The sequence below is a fragment of the Antechinus flavipes genome, chromosome 1 (assembly GCF_016432865.1).
Source record: "Antechinus flavipes isolate AdamAnt ecotype Samford, QLD, Australia chromosome 1, AdamAnt_v2, whole genome shotgun sequence".
NCBI lineage: Eukaryota > Metazoa > Chordata > Mammalia > Dasyuromorphia > Dasyuridae > Antechinus > Antechinus flavipes.
The window spans coordinates 607,552,532-607,566,256 of record NC_067398.1 but is presented as its reverse complement, the minus strand read 5'-3'; the positions used below and the strand labels follow the sequence as shown (position 1 = coordinate 607,566,256).

The 13,725-nt window shown below is 37.2% G+C and overlaps 1 protein-coding gene across 1 annotated transcript in view; it reads left to right on the top strand.

Annotated features, from left to right (window-relative positions):
* The first annotated feature begins 3,742 nt into the window (after window positions 1-3,742).
* The window catches only part of RAD21 (RAD21 cohesin complex component), a 29,955-nt gene continuing 19,972 nt past the window's right edge, over window positions 3,743-13,725 (top strand). The window contains exons 1-2 of the mRNA XM_051971010.1: window positions 3,743-4,032; window positions 8,311-8,472. Of these exons, the coding sequence (XP_051826970.1) occupies window positions 8,329-8,472 (144 nt within the window). The 5' untranslated portion in view covers window positions 3,743-4,032; window positions 8,311-8,328. The remainder of the gene's footprint in view (window positions 4,033-8,310; window positions 8,473-13,725) is intronic.

Here is a 13,725-nt window from a genome sequence, read left to right as displayed (position 1 = left end):
TCAGGGAGTTAAATGATAAGGTCTAGTGGCAGGTTTGGGGTTCAAGGAACCAAATGGAGAAATCTGGCTCCCCTGAAACCCCTTGGGATTTGGGGCAAGGGAAAGGTGTTTTGGGGAACCCCCTTCTAGGGGCACAGGGATTCTCTGTAAAGGAATTTACAAACATGAAAACCTAGATTGATAAAAGAGGTTTATTATAGGGATTGGGAAGTAAGATTAGAAATCCTGACAGAGAGGCATAAAGTCTCATTAGGGAAATAGGTGAGGATAAAGAGAGGGTAGCACTGGAAAAGAATATTATCCAGTGGGCAGAGGCTTCCTTGGGATGGCATGGCATAGCACGGCATGTTTAGAATCTCTGCAAAGAAATGAGTTTTTAATTGCCATTTTATAAAGAAGTCTTTAGCTGCAAGTGAGGCCTGCTCTCCCTCCCAATGTAACTAGAGTTGAATTGAATAAAAGATCTTTAATTGAATGGGGTTGGAATTCTTTAGCTTAGGACTGAACCAATCCCACCTAGAAAATAGAATGAAGCTGTTTATCTTGTTTCCTTCGGGGGGGGGGGGGGGGGGAAGGGGGGGGTCCCTTACTGGTTTAATCAGCCAGGAAGTATTGATTAAATAAAAATCTCTGCCTTTAAGGAGATTGCTCAAGGAAACAGTACAAACATACGCAGAAGAGATTAAAAAAAATATTAAGATTACAAGATTATTTTGGAGAGAAGGCCCTCACAGGAAAAGGGAATCAAGAAAGGCTTTGTATGGAAACTGATGTTTGAACTGAACTAGGAAGAAGACTAAACATTCTAAAAGAAAGGGTTAAAAAGGGGATTCATTCCCTAATAGGGTGAAAGCCTTTATTCAAAAGAAGATGAAAGGTGGAATGTTGTGCATTACAAATAATAAGAAAGCCAGTTTAGTCAGTGTATACTAAGTATGGAAAAGACTAATACCTGGCATAATAGTAGGCACTTAATATTTATTTATTAATGTATAATAAGGCATAGAAGATAAATTGGAGCCAAATTGTTGAGTCAAATAGAAGAATTTATATTTAATTCTAGAGTAAACAGGAAGCTTCTAGAGTTTATTTTATTAGAGAGTGACATAGAATTACACCACTTAAGGAAAACTGTTTTGGCAACTCTGTAGGGGACACATTATATGGGGAGACACATAAGGCAGGAAGACCATTAGGCTGCTATTGTCTCAGCACAAGAGAGGGCTAGTAAGATTTCTTTCTATTCCCTCACTTTACTTATTGTTATTCTTCAATTGTTTTGAAGAGGCAAAAGGAACTTGAACTTCATCATTCATTTTACCATCTTGTTGGATGCTGTCTAGAGAATGCCTAACCATGAGTTATGATCAAGAAGTAAGATGAGATATCATTATGGAAATGATCAGGAAAAGAGAAGTTATCATGTAAAGGATAACATAGAGATAGTGTAGAAGTTCCACTGGTACTCTCAAAGTCATGAGGTAGGTTTGGCTCTGCTCTGTTTCAGAGACTAATCACACTGATGAAATCACAGCACACTGCTAAATTGTGCAAAGATGAAATGCAGACTTGGTGCAAATACTGTAATGTTCTCTCTAAGTCTTTCCAAGTCTTGTCATCTTTCCAAGTCTTGTCTCCTTTCCTGCGTCCTGGTTAGCTTTCTTAAGAGGCCTTCTGGATCTTGATTTCAGTGTTCTCCACAGGACAGCCTGTCACCACTTACTTCTCTGTCTTCCTCAGTTCTCCTCCTGGCTCTCCCTTATGTGCCCCACACTGAGTACATGCCAATCATTATATCACTAGGAAACCATTATTTGTTGTAGGATTAAATCAATGCTAAACTAGATTTAACCATTGTCTCCTCAATTCTACTTAGTACCTTGTTTCAAGTTCTGGCCCATAATATCTCCTTGTAGGATTAAATTAATCATACTGAACCATGCTAAATTAGATAACTATTGTCTCTATCAATTCCACTGACTTAGCACCTTGTAAGAATCTTAACATTCTTCTCCACAATGGCAAAATTCTCAATTTAAAGAAGTTAAGAAATTTCACCCAGGGATCCTATAGATAATATCAGAGAATAGTTTTGAATACTGACGCTCTAGTTCTAGCTCTGTAATGCCAAAGTTCCCTTTTAATGTTGTGACCCAGTTTCTCCAATTGTACCATTTAGTTATTCTGCCTTAGGTTATAACCTTTCCCTCTTAATGTTTGAGATTTAGGTTTTATAGACATTCCTTCTTAATGTTTGACAAGATAGAGGTTTATACATTTTAGATGTCATTAGAATATCAGTAACATCCCTCCATTAGGTTATTCCCACCTAGGTACCTCCATTATGTCATTGTTCTTGTTATTTGGGGCTAGACTCTGAGATGATAGTCTCATCTGGCCCTGGGATCAACCATGGATTCCTTGGTCCTAGTATTTCTGTCCATTCAATAAACTCTTACTCTCTGTCTTGCTCAATTTCTTCAGCATCACAGCTCTAGCTAGTACTTTCTTTACTATACCACACTTGATAATCAGTTATCATTCATACTAATCAAACTTTTAAAAGACTGACTTGTAAACCAGAGTGCCAGTTTATTAATTTACTATGGTGATATGACTTTCTAGTGACCAGAAATTTCTCAAAGTATTCCTTTTCTGGTATAAAAGTGCCATGTAAACAAAAATTAACTTTGCTGCGCAGTGTACACAGAATCAAGAGAACCAAGTTGGATAATGTGTGTGAGAATTAGCTGAGCTGACATGTGGGAATTTTACCAAATATACATGTAAATCCTAGAAAAAGTGGTGAGCTGAAAATGGGATAAAATGGAGTGTCATTTTTATCAGTTTATATTTATATTTTATAATCTGTCTTATCAACCTGGCCTTGGTTGAGAATTTGGAATTCTATTCCAACCCATACTTTATGCATATGTGCTCTTTATAATATACTTGACAATAATATCCTCTTCCCTACTTTGTACACCTGTGATAGGGAGCCCATTACAGCCTGCAGCTTGTTCTACTTTTGAATAGCTCTTTCAGAAAACACATCTGCTCCTCTTAATCTTTTTAGCGGTTCAAAATCTCGTATGATTTCCAGTAAAATACTCTCCTTGCCCCAAATTTCTTCCAGGTTACGTTTAACTTCTCTTTTACAATAATTTAATTTAAAATATAACCAATTACATTAGTGGGAAGACAGCATTAGAAAAACAACGTGGAATAAAATTTAACTTGGAAATGCGTCTCAGGAGATTAAATTTTTTGAGAGTATTAACTTCTATTAGTTTGTCTAAATTTAAGTTTATTTGAATATACTAACAACTGAATTTGTTATATTTTGGAATTAGTGATAGGGGAAAAAATTAATTCTACTGCCTCACAACTAAATTATGAGTTAGTTTGACAACTACGTGTTGACTTTCACGCTGCAACGGCCCCCTTCTCTTTAAAGTGGGTAAAAAAAAAAAAAAAACACCACGGATAAATTAAATAATGTCGAAACATATTCATGCTCCACGTCTGCAATCGCAGCGCATGCGCCAGGTCACCCAAGCGCTAGTTTAACTGCGCGGCCCTGCTGGCGCATGCTCAGCCTATCTGTTCCGTCAATTGAAAAGGGAAGGGACAGAATCCGGGCTAAAAGGAAAGAGAACTCGCGGCTGCGCAGTTGCCTTCGTAGGCTTCGGCTGGCGGCGCAGGCGCCTTGGGAACATTTTGACCGTAAACATCCTGCCGATTTGAACGGAGGGTTTGGGCGGCAGGAAGAGCCGCGGCCATAGCTGCCGCCATCTTGTTTGTTTGAGTGAAACGGAGAGGAGGCGGAGGCGGCAGGCAAGCGACTGCCGCGGCGGCGGAGGAGGAGGCGGCAACAGCGGCGGCGGAGGAGGTGGTAGAAGCAGGGGCGGCGAGAGAGGCTTCCCCTCACACCGCGCGAGGGGTGTCCCCCCTTCTCCCCGTTCCCCCTCCCCCTAACCCTCTCCCCTCCCTCGGCCACCCAGCCCGTCCCCGCTCCCAGAGGAGCTTGAGGTGAGATACTCTACCAACTCTTTCTCTCCCTCCCCCCCCCCCCAATTCTTCCTCCACCTTCGGGGCACCGACCGTCCGGGCCCGCTGCAAGAGGGAGCGAGAACCGAGCTACAACCGGGCCCAGTGCCCGCGGGATCAGGCCCGGCCTCTTAGCCGGGCTCCCTGGGACAAGCCTCGGCGCGCGCTGGGGGTGGGGGAGCAGATTTAATTAAAAACACCCCGCCCCTCGTTGCAGCCTTCCGCGGCCAGCTCTGGGCTCCGTGGGATCTGGAAACACCGGCGCTGGAGGCAGGGTTGAGAGCCCACCCCCCCACCCCCCGGGGCTTGGCCTGGCCGTGCGGTGGGGGGTGGGGGGTGATCCTTCGGAGAAGCGGGATCTCCGGGGAAATGGCCCGCCCCCGACCCCAGTGCCAACTTCAGAGGAAGAGCAACAGTTTGTAGAGCTTGGGAAGCAGGAATCTAGGAAGAGGAGCCGGCTGTGCCCAGAGGGCGGGGGCAGCCAAGGGCCGAGGGCTCCTCTATCCTCCTCCCCCCTCCCTTTAAGGCACTCATCCCTTTAAGGCAACATCACAATTGGGAAAGACCAAATAGAAAAAGGGGGAAAAACTCTAAAGGGACATACATGCTTTGGACCCTTCGGCGTAGAGTACTATAGTTAGTTGTTTGTTTCTCCTTCTCAACTTTCCTAACCGCTGTTTATTTTCTGCTGGTTAATGCATTTAATGTTTGTTGGAGATTTGGGGGGAAATTATATGTTTAATTTAAGTCTTCTTGGATCAAAAAGGGCAGAGATCGGGGAAGGACGTTTGGAAAAAATAGCTCAGTTTTTTAGAGGATTAGATGATCCTGTGTAGTATCCTGCTACGTAAGGTTATGTGCTAAAGTTTATACTAGGTAGATATAGTTCTAGTTTGAATGGAGTAAACCCGAAAAGACGAGCCTTTGAAAAATTACGACCTTTTTATACCGTCTTTTGCTTTGTAAAAAGTTGTAGAATTCATCTTTATTTTCTAGTGAAATTTTGTTTCTCAGTATAACTTGAAAACATTTCACACATAAATGCCTGTGAGTTATACAATCATTTAATGTCATGAGAGTTAATGAAAAATGAAGGACTTTGTTTTAATGTCAGAACAACAGAGAGAATTGTGTTTATTTTAAAGAAATCTTGGAGTAGTTGGGAATATATGTTGTGGGTAAATTAATTGTAACATTGAATAAACTCAAGCTATACAGAGTGATTAGCATCATACCCTTTCGTATTAGTAAAATTTGCTGTTCAGAATAATTTTTATATAACTTAATCATACAGTCTGATTGGATTTTGTAGACCATTTACTTAAAGATTTTAAGTTTTCTAAAGTATTAGTCTTAAATGTTTTTGTGGTTTTTCCATATTTTAATTTGCTTATCAGAAATACCAATATTCCATCTAGAAAATAGACCATCCAGTATAGGTAAAGAACAAGAGAGGCAGTTTACCAGACAAGTTACTTAAGCAAAAAAAACTAGTTGGTCTCTGAAAAAAGAATATTTGGGCTAAAATCACTTACAGATCTAGATCCTGTTACAGCCTGTGTGTTCAATTAGTTAATATGTTTAAAATAAGAATTTATTCTTTCTGTTAAAAAAAATTTTCATTATTTGAAATGACTTCAGCTTCTTTGTGATGTTTAGATTATAAACATAGAACTGGAGAAGAAACAATACTAGCCAATTCAAATTTTCTTAATGTACTATAAACTACAGTATTTTCTCTGAAGAATATAAGTAGTCTGGTAAAAGGAGAATCTAATTGACAATGAAGGTCAGTATCTGTATTAAAGTGTCTACTTCATAAAAATGTTATATATGCTTATCATCAATCATTGTTTATACACTCTGCTGTTGGGTTATTAGATAGAGTTCTGAATTCCATGTGTAATGATGCTGATAAAAACAGGAATGAAGCATTATTGATGTTTAACTTCCAACATAAAAATCCCAGAAATTTAACTTGGCATTTTGAATTGATATGGGAAAAAGTAACTTTCCGGATTCTGTATTTCTTAAAATGTACTAAAACATCAATTAATTTTTATGTCTTGCTAACATGCTATTTTCTTATTAAATTGGCTTTTCATAGCAAAATTGAGACTTATTTTGAGTTGGTGAAATTTAGTCCTAAATTCAGAGTTTTTTAGAGTTTGAAATACATTTTTTAATTTGAAAGAACAGGTGACCTACAGTTCTGTTACTATTTTAAACCAAAAGATAATGTTATCAGGATACTGTTATCTAAATTACATATGCTAATAGGAGGAACTGTTGGTCATATTGAAATAAGAACATTGCTTTCCTCTGACTTGACTTGCCATACTACTCTCCATACAAGTTTACAAGTTACAACTTTACCAAGCCAAATGTTGCCAAGAAGTTGCATCTGCTCAGGAACTTAGGTTCCTGTGGTAGAATGGGGATTGACTATTTTGAGTTACAGTCCAACCAACAGCTGAAGAGCTACCATGAGCTGATAACACCTGATAGAAAGTGCCAACAGCTTAATTTGCAGAACTTTCAGAAAGTGTTTGACTTTAACTCCTTGTAGAATCACTTTTCCAAGTGTTTAAAAAATACTTTTTGTTCTTGAAGTTACTAATATGGGTGTATGCTTCTGTGGGTGAGTTAAAAGTGTCAACGGATAGTAAATCATTCAAAAAAAGTTTTTTAATATCAAGATAATTGAACAGGAATTTGAATTTGGTATTTTACTCTTAGGAATAAACATTCTTTAGAGCAGTTGTTACTATGATAGTCTTTTTTGAACAATTGAAACTAGTCCTAGGCACCAGCAAGTCAACTTCTTGAGTTTTGGAGTGTAAATATATGAAAAGTACTTGAGGGAAAAAGAACTGAGAAATCATCATTAAAGATTATCCTAGCTTGAAATAATTTTACTTAAAATTCTTCAGTATCCTCTTGAATCATTGATTGGGAGGAAAAAATCAGTATTCAGTTTTAAATTAGGGAATAGTAACCCTTCTTTTAGGGGCATAATGTCTTAGAATAAATGAGGATCATTTGAGAGCATTTAGTTTAAATGAATGAAAATTTTCAGAACATTTTGCTATTAAGTGGTTGAGAAGTGCCAGTGACGTGAATGCCTCTCTCTTTCTATCCCTAAATAGACTTTTCTGTCTAGGTATTTCAATCAATGAATCACAAATATTTTCTATTCTGAAAGGAACTTTAATTCTCACTATTAAAAGTAATCAGAATGTACCAGTTTTGATGTGAGAAGTGTTCCAAGACAGTTTCAACACCAAATTTCCCAGTCTTTTTAAATGGCATATTAATATACCAAAGGAAAAATAATTATTTCCTATATGATTTATTTATGGTGTGTTGATGTTTTATCTACTTTGCTTTCTTATTGCTTTTGCTTTACTATGACTGTTTCGTTCACTGATAAAAGTTACTAAGTCAAGAATGAACAGTAAGTCAGTTTCAAAATTTGTGGAATTAGGGAATGATAAACTCTTAATAAGATTGTAGCTGAGCTCTTAAGATTCAGATTTAAATTCGGGGGTGGGAGGAGTATGATTTTTTTTACTCTCTGGGTTAGTCCCTGATTGAAAAGTGAGATGTTTTCATTCTGGAGCATTTACATGCTGATATAATATTTTCTTTTATTTCTAGTCAATGAAATGAAAAGGTATCTTCAAATATCTATGAGTATGAAAAGTTAATAAAATTTGGATGCACTTCAAGATTTCAAAAATTAAAAGGGGAAAGAGGTTTTCAGAGACTGATGTGTCATCGTGGGAAAGGGAGAGGAAAAGAAAAATTCAGAACTGAAAATTATAAAACTTCCTATTTGAAATGATAGATCCTTCTGCCCTATTAATGAAAACACTGAATCAATGGGCCTATTAAGCATCTACTATGTACTAGTCACTTGGACTAAAAAAAAAAAAAACCCTCAAGGAGCCTACTTTTTATTGGGGGATACAACATATATACTTTAAGGTAATAGTTGAGGAAACAGGAAAAGGCTACATTTCAAAGATAGAATTTGAACTTATCTTTGTAGAAAATTGGGGATTCTAAGAGTCAGAAGTAGGATGGACAACCTATAGTAAAGGCACAAAGGTATATAGAAGTGGAATGTTGAATTTGGGGAATCAAAACTTGGCTAGAACAGAAGAGTGAACAAAATAATGGAAAATGAATCTGTAAAGATAAGTTGGAGCTGGATTGTAATTGCATATGTGATTTTAAAAAATTGTCTTTTAACAGGTTTAATCAACTGGCACCATGTTCTACGCTCACTTTGTACTGAGTAAGAGAGGGCCGCTGGCCAAAATCTGGCTAGCGGCCCATTGGGATAAGAAGCTAACCAAAGCCCATGTATTTGAGTGTAATTTAGAAAGCAGTGTGGAGAGTATCATTTCACCCAAGGTATGTTTTATGTCAATATTAATAGATAATTTGGTATATTTGTTGTGGATATTAATTATAGAAGCATAAATATGCCTTAAAAGTTTATTAAAGATGGATGAAATTGATCATCCCAAATAACCTGTTGTTTAATAGATTAGCACAAAACTTTTATCAGATGAATTTGCTTAAAGTTTGTCATTTTGATTTTATTTTTTTTAAACAATGTCTTAATAATTAGTAACTGTTAAATAAACTACTTAGCATGATTCTTTAATACCCAGTTCTCTATTAATTTATGATACCATCCTCACTAATCTAAATTTTGTGGTGTGTGTAAATGTTTAACTTTAAAGGCAGGTTTTGTCTTTGGGTACCTTTATTCAAAGAGTCCACTTCTACTGGGTGAAGGTTACTGGAAGGAGCACTTTTGTTGAATAAAAAGCGTCCTGATCATTAGATCTATTTGCCTCTTGCCCCAAGAGCCTCCAGAAAGTTTTGCTATTCTCCTCTTCAATTTCTACCATTTAAATACAAGCCTAAAAAATTTGTCTTCTTTTTTAATCTACCTGTGTCATAGCTTCTTGGACTGAGAAGTATGGTTTTGTGAATTTTGAAAGCTTTTTTCAGTTGCTCTCTACTGTACTGAGTTCCAGTTTTTATTTTTTTTTTTGTTTTGTTTTCAGTTCTTAGAACATTTTCTACAAGTTATCCTCTATCCTCTGCTTGAATATTGCTATTGACAGTGAACTCATTGCCTTGCTAATCTAATTTTTAACAGTTCTTATCATTAGGAACTTGTGTTTGTCTTGAGCCAGAATTTTCTTCCATGTAACTTTTGTCCATTGATCCTAATGATTTTCTACGAAGAGAGGTCTTTTCCACATTTGAATCTTTCAGCAATTTGAAGATAGTGGTCTTGTCTTTCTAACCCTCAACCCTTCATCAAACCTTTCCTAGGTCTTTTGTAGGGTTAGGGATTATTCCTTGAGGCTCCCCTGAAACTGCTTGCATTTGTTTGGAATTTGCTAATTTATGTATATCTTCCCTGATGATAAAAGTTCTTTTAAACTAGAAATTGTTTTGCTTTTGTCATTGTATCCCTGTTGCTTGGCACCTGAGTACTTTATAAATATGTACCCTGCTCTTAAATTAGAAAACTTCTATTTCAAACACTCTAGCCTCATAATTCGTTAATATCCATTCCATCTAAGCCCCAGATAGGAACAGTCATACTCCATAGCCTTGATCTTCCCATTCACTTACTAGGATCAAGAAAAGTGAAATTCTTATCTACCTATACTTTTCTAGGATTCTATTTCTCTCTCTCTCTCTCTCTCTCTCTCTCTCTCTCTCTTTTTTTTTTTTTTTGGCTGAGGCAGTTGGGGTTGTGATTTGCCCAAGGTCACATAGCTAGGAAGTGTTAAATGTCTGAGACCAGATTTGAACTTGGGTCCTCCTGACTTCCAACCTGGTATTCTATCCACTGCGCCAACTAACTGCCCTCAAGACAACATTTTTATATCTATTCTTCATCTTCACAATGATCTCTACTCCTCACTGCAATGGCCAGCATCTCTTTTCTTGTTTCCCCTTTTACTATCTTGATTCTTTAGCTAATCAATTTCATTGTCTTCTGCTCATGAATCTCTTATCCCTTCCTTGTCAATAAGTCAAGTGTCAAGTTAGATGCCTACTGTGTGGCAGGTGCTCTTTTGGGCCCTGGGTAGAGATAGAAACAAAAAGATTTGAAATATTTCCTAGTCTCAAAACAGCTTAAAAGCGCTAGATTTGAAATACTTCCTAGTCTCAAAACAGCTTAAAAGCGCTTCTTCCAAATTCACGGCTTGCTAAAACAGTACTAAAGGAAACTGATCCCTATCCACTTTATCCATTTTTACTGATTCTGGCATTCCCCATAGCAGGTAGTTACAAATGTTTTTTTTTCCCTTCTCAAATTTTCTAGGCTCCCCTATTACCTTCCTCAGCACAATCCTGTATTCAAAAAATAGAGGCAATTTAAGCTCTTTTCATAGCAAAATCTTTTAATGTTATTTCCTCTTCTCCTTTATTCCTCTCATTTGTGAAGAGATGGCCCTTCTCATGACTAAGTCTAACTCAGCTTGTAACCTTGGTCATCCTCTTCCATCTTTAGTTATCTTTTTGTCAACCCTTTCTAACCTAATCTAAATTCTTTTTCTAACTACTACTTTCTTGCTCTAAGCATGCTCAGATATCTCTCATTCTTCACTTGTCCCTCTTGTCTTTTCAGCTGATAGCCTATAGTTTTCCTCCCTAAACTGCTAGAAAAGGCTTTTTACATTTATGTCCCCACTTCCTCTCTTCTTACTTAGTTCCTTGCAATCTGACTTCCACCCTCAGTTTTACTTTTGCAACATCTCTTCAATATACTCCCCCTTCTCTTCCTCTGACACTGCCACAGTGCAGGCGTCTCATCACTTCACTGCCACACCTTGATTATTGTAACAGTGTGCTTCCCTCAAGTCTCTCACTACTCCTACCATCCTCCATTCAGCTATTAAAATGATTTTTTAAAAACGCTGATCTGATCATGATATTCCTTTACTCAGTAAACTGTAAACTAGCCTCTCAAAGCAAAATAAAAATATTCAGTTATAAAATAAAAATACTCAAATACTCAAATACTTCAGAGATCAAGAAGGATGGTTTACAAGATTTTGCAAATATCTCATTTTGCCCTCAACGTTGCTGAGGTAGGTGGTGTTCCCATTTTATGGATAAGGAAAATGGAACAGAGGTTATTACCTAGGATTCATAGTTAGTGGTATCTGAGGTCAGATAGGAACTGACAGCTTCCTGACTCCAGGTCTAGCCCTCTCTGCTGCACCACATAGCTGGTTCTAAGTTTCTTCTTGTGCAGAATTAACAATGATCCCTTAATAAACAGATGAAATGGTTTTTCTAATCCTCATCCTTCTTGATCTCTGAAGTATTTGACCTTATAGACTCCCCTCTCCCTATCTTTCTAGTATTTGTGACATTGATCTCTTGACTGACCACTTCTCAATTTCATTTTTCTGGTTTATCATCTATATGCCTTCTAATTATGGATGTACTTTAAGGTTGTACCTGCCTTTCCTACTCTTCATTCTCTTGTTTTCATAAGTTTCCCTACATTTAATTAACTCTACAAGACCATATATCTAGTTCTATTATCCTAAAGTTCTGGTCCAGCATTAACACCTGTCTGTTGGATATTTCCATCTGGGTATTCTGTAATTACCTCAGATTCAATATTTCTAAAAACAGAACTCCTCTTTCCTCCATATCTTTTAGCCCTCTTATTAACTTTCCCATTTCTGTTGAGGGCACTACCCTCCTTTGAAGTTCAGACCTTGCAGTCATTTTCAATTCTTCATTTACCTTTTATACCAAATATCTAATTGCCAAGTTTGTCCTCTCTCTCTCTACTGGATCTCTGTCTGATACATTACCTTTTTCTCTATTCAACTACCACTCTTAATTAAGTCTGACTCTTAACGATTTCATTGCTTGGAACTATTTTTCTTTCAATAAATAATTGGGTCTGAATCAGATTTTTGAATTATTGCTTCTCTCTTTTGAAAGATGACATGGGACATTGTCCAAATTCAAGAAATCTCCCATTGTGACTATATTTTACCTTCTTGGCAGCTTTATCTTGAGGAACAATCAAACTTTACAGGTTTTTCTGTAGTTTATTTTCTATCCTATTGTTTTTACCCTTCAACCTTTGATCCTTACCCAGATGTTCCACATACTGTTGCTCCCTTCAAATTCATGAATTTCCACCCATTTACCTTGTTCATATATAATGCTACCATGTTGAACCTTTAAAACAAGTGTCCTGTGCTGGACTTGTTTTCTCTCCATGTAATTTTCAAATGTCATGGATTCAATTTTCATCTCAGTGGATGATTCTCGGATCTATTTGTCCAGGCTTAAAATCTCTCCTGATCACCTTTTGAACATCTTAAACCCATGTCCAAAACTCCACCTTTTCCCCAAAACCTTCTTCTCTTCCCAATTTCCCTGTTGCTTGTGGAAGACACCACCATACAATATCTCTTACCTCCTCATACTAGTCATTTGCCAAGTCCTGTTCTACTTTTCTTGGCCCCGTTTTCTCTGTTGACATGGCTTCTCTCTCTCCCTCCTCTAATGTGGCAAAGCCCTTCAGAATCTAGCCTCTCCTATCCTTTCTACTTTGTAGTTTTCTTACATCTACTTTTTCCTCTATACCACAAATACTCTTACCATCAAATACTCTTACCATCTGCTAACACCTCTTTGCAATCTCTTGAATAAAACATTCCCAGATCCCAGCTATTTCAATTGGCTGTCCCTACTACTTTGAACCTTTTTCTTCCCACCTTTTGAACTAGTCATTCCTGGTCCTTTTTACTCTTAGTGCCTGCCTTCCACTGATATGTTGAGCTAGCTGGTACTGACTTTTGAGAACTGGTTAAATTTTCAATATCAGCATTACAGAAATCTGCAAAAGCTACAAATCAGGACTCTATTGTTTTTACTGATTGTCAAGTCTTACAAAAATGTAAATAATGTAGATTAAATTTAATGGTTCGTGTCCTTTTGCTTGCGCACGCATGCGTGTGTGTATGTGTGCGCATGTGTGTATTTGTATTTCTTATACATTTGCCAGTACTTCCTTCTTGCTTTCTTGCTGAGATTACCTCATTAAGAGTATAAGCTCTTAAAACTCTATCTCATTTTTTAGGATACAAATGCTGCTCCTTTACAATTGTATCAAAGAACTTTTTTCAGCTATTCATTCTTGAATAAGGTGCCCTTCATCAGATCAAGTCTCCAGACCTATATTATAGATACACTATATCCTTGGCCCATCATTTGTTTATTTTAGAACATTATCACATTCTTCAGTATCATTCTTCGCTCCTTTTTTCTAAATTCCTACTTGTGATTTTCAATCACAAGTCCTTTAGTTTCCTGTCCACTGATTTATAATCATTCATGTAAAGTATTTCCACATTCTTCTGTGAATCACCAAAATTGAGTGATGATTATTAGATATGACCAGTTCCAGACAGCTTTTCATCTTTACTACTTTAGCTACATGCCCAACGAAGACAACACACTTTTCTCACATATAGCCACAATTCTTCATCGTTAAGTTGCTGTCTACTACAATTTGTCTTCCTCTTGACAATAATTGATTGCATCCCTCTTGGAGTAATGCTTTCTGAATTGTCACTATCTTGTAGACCACAAAAA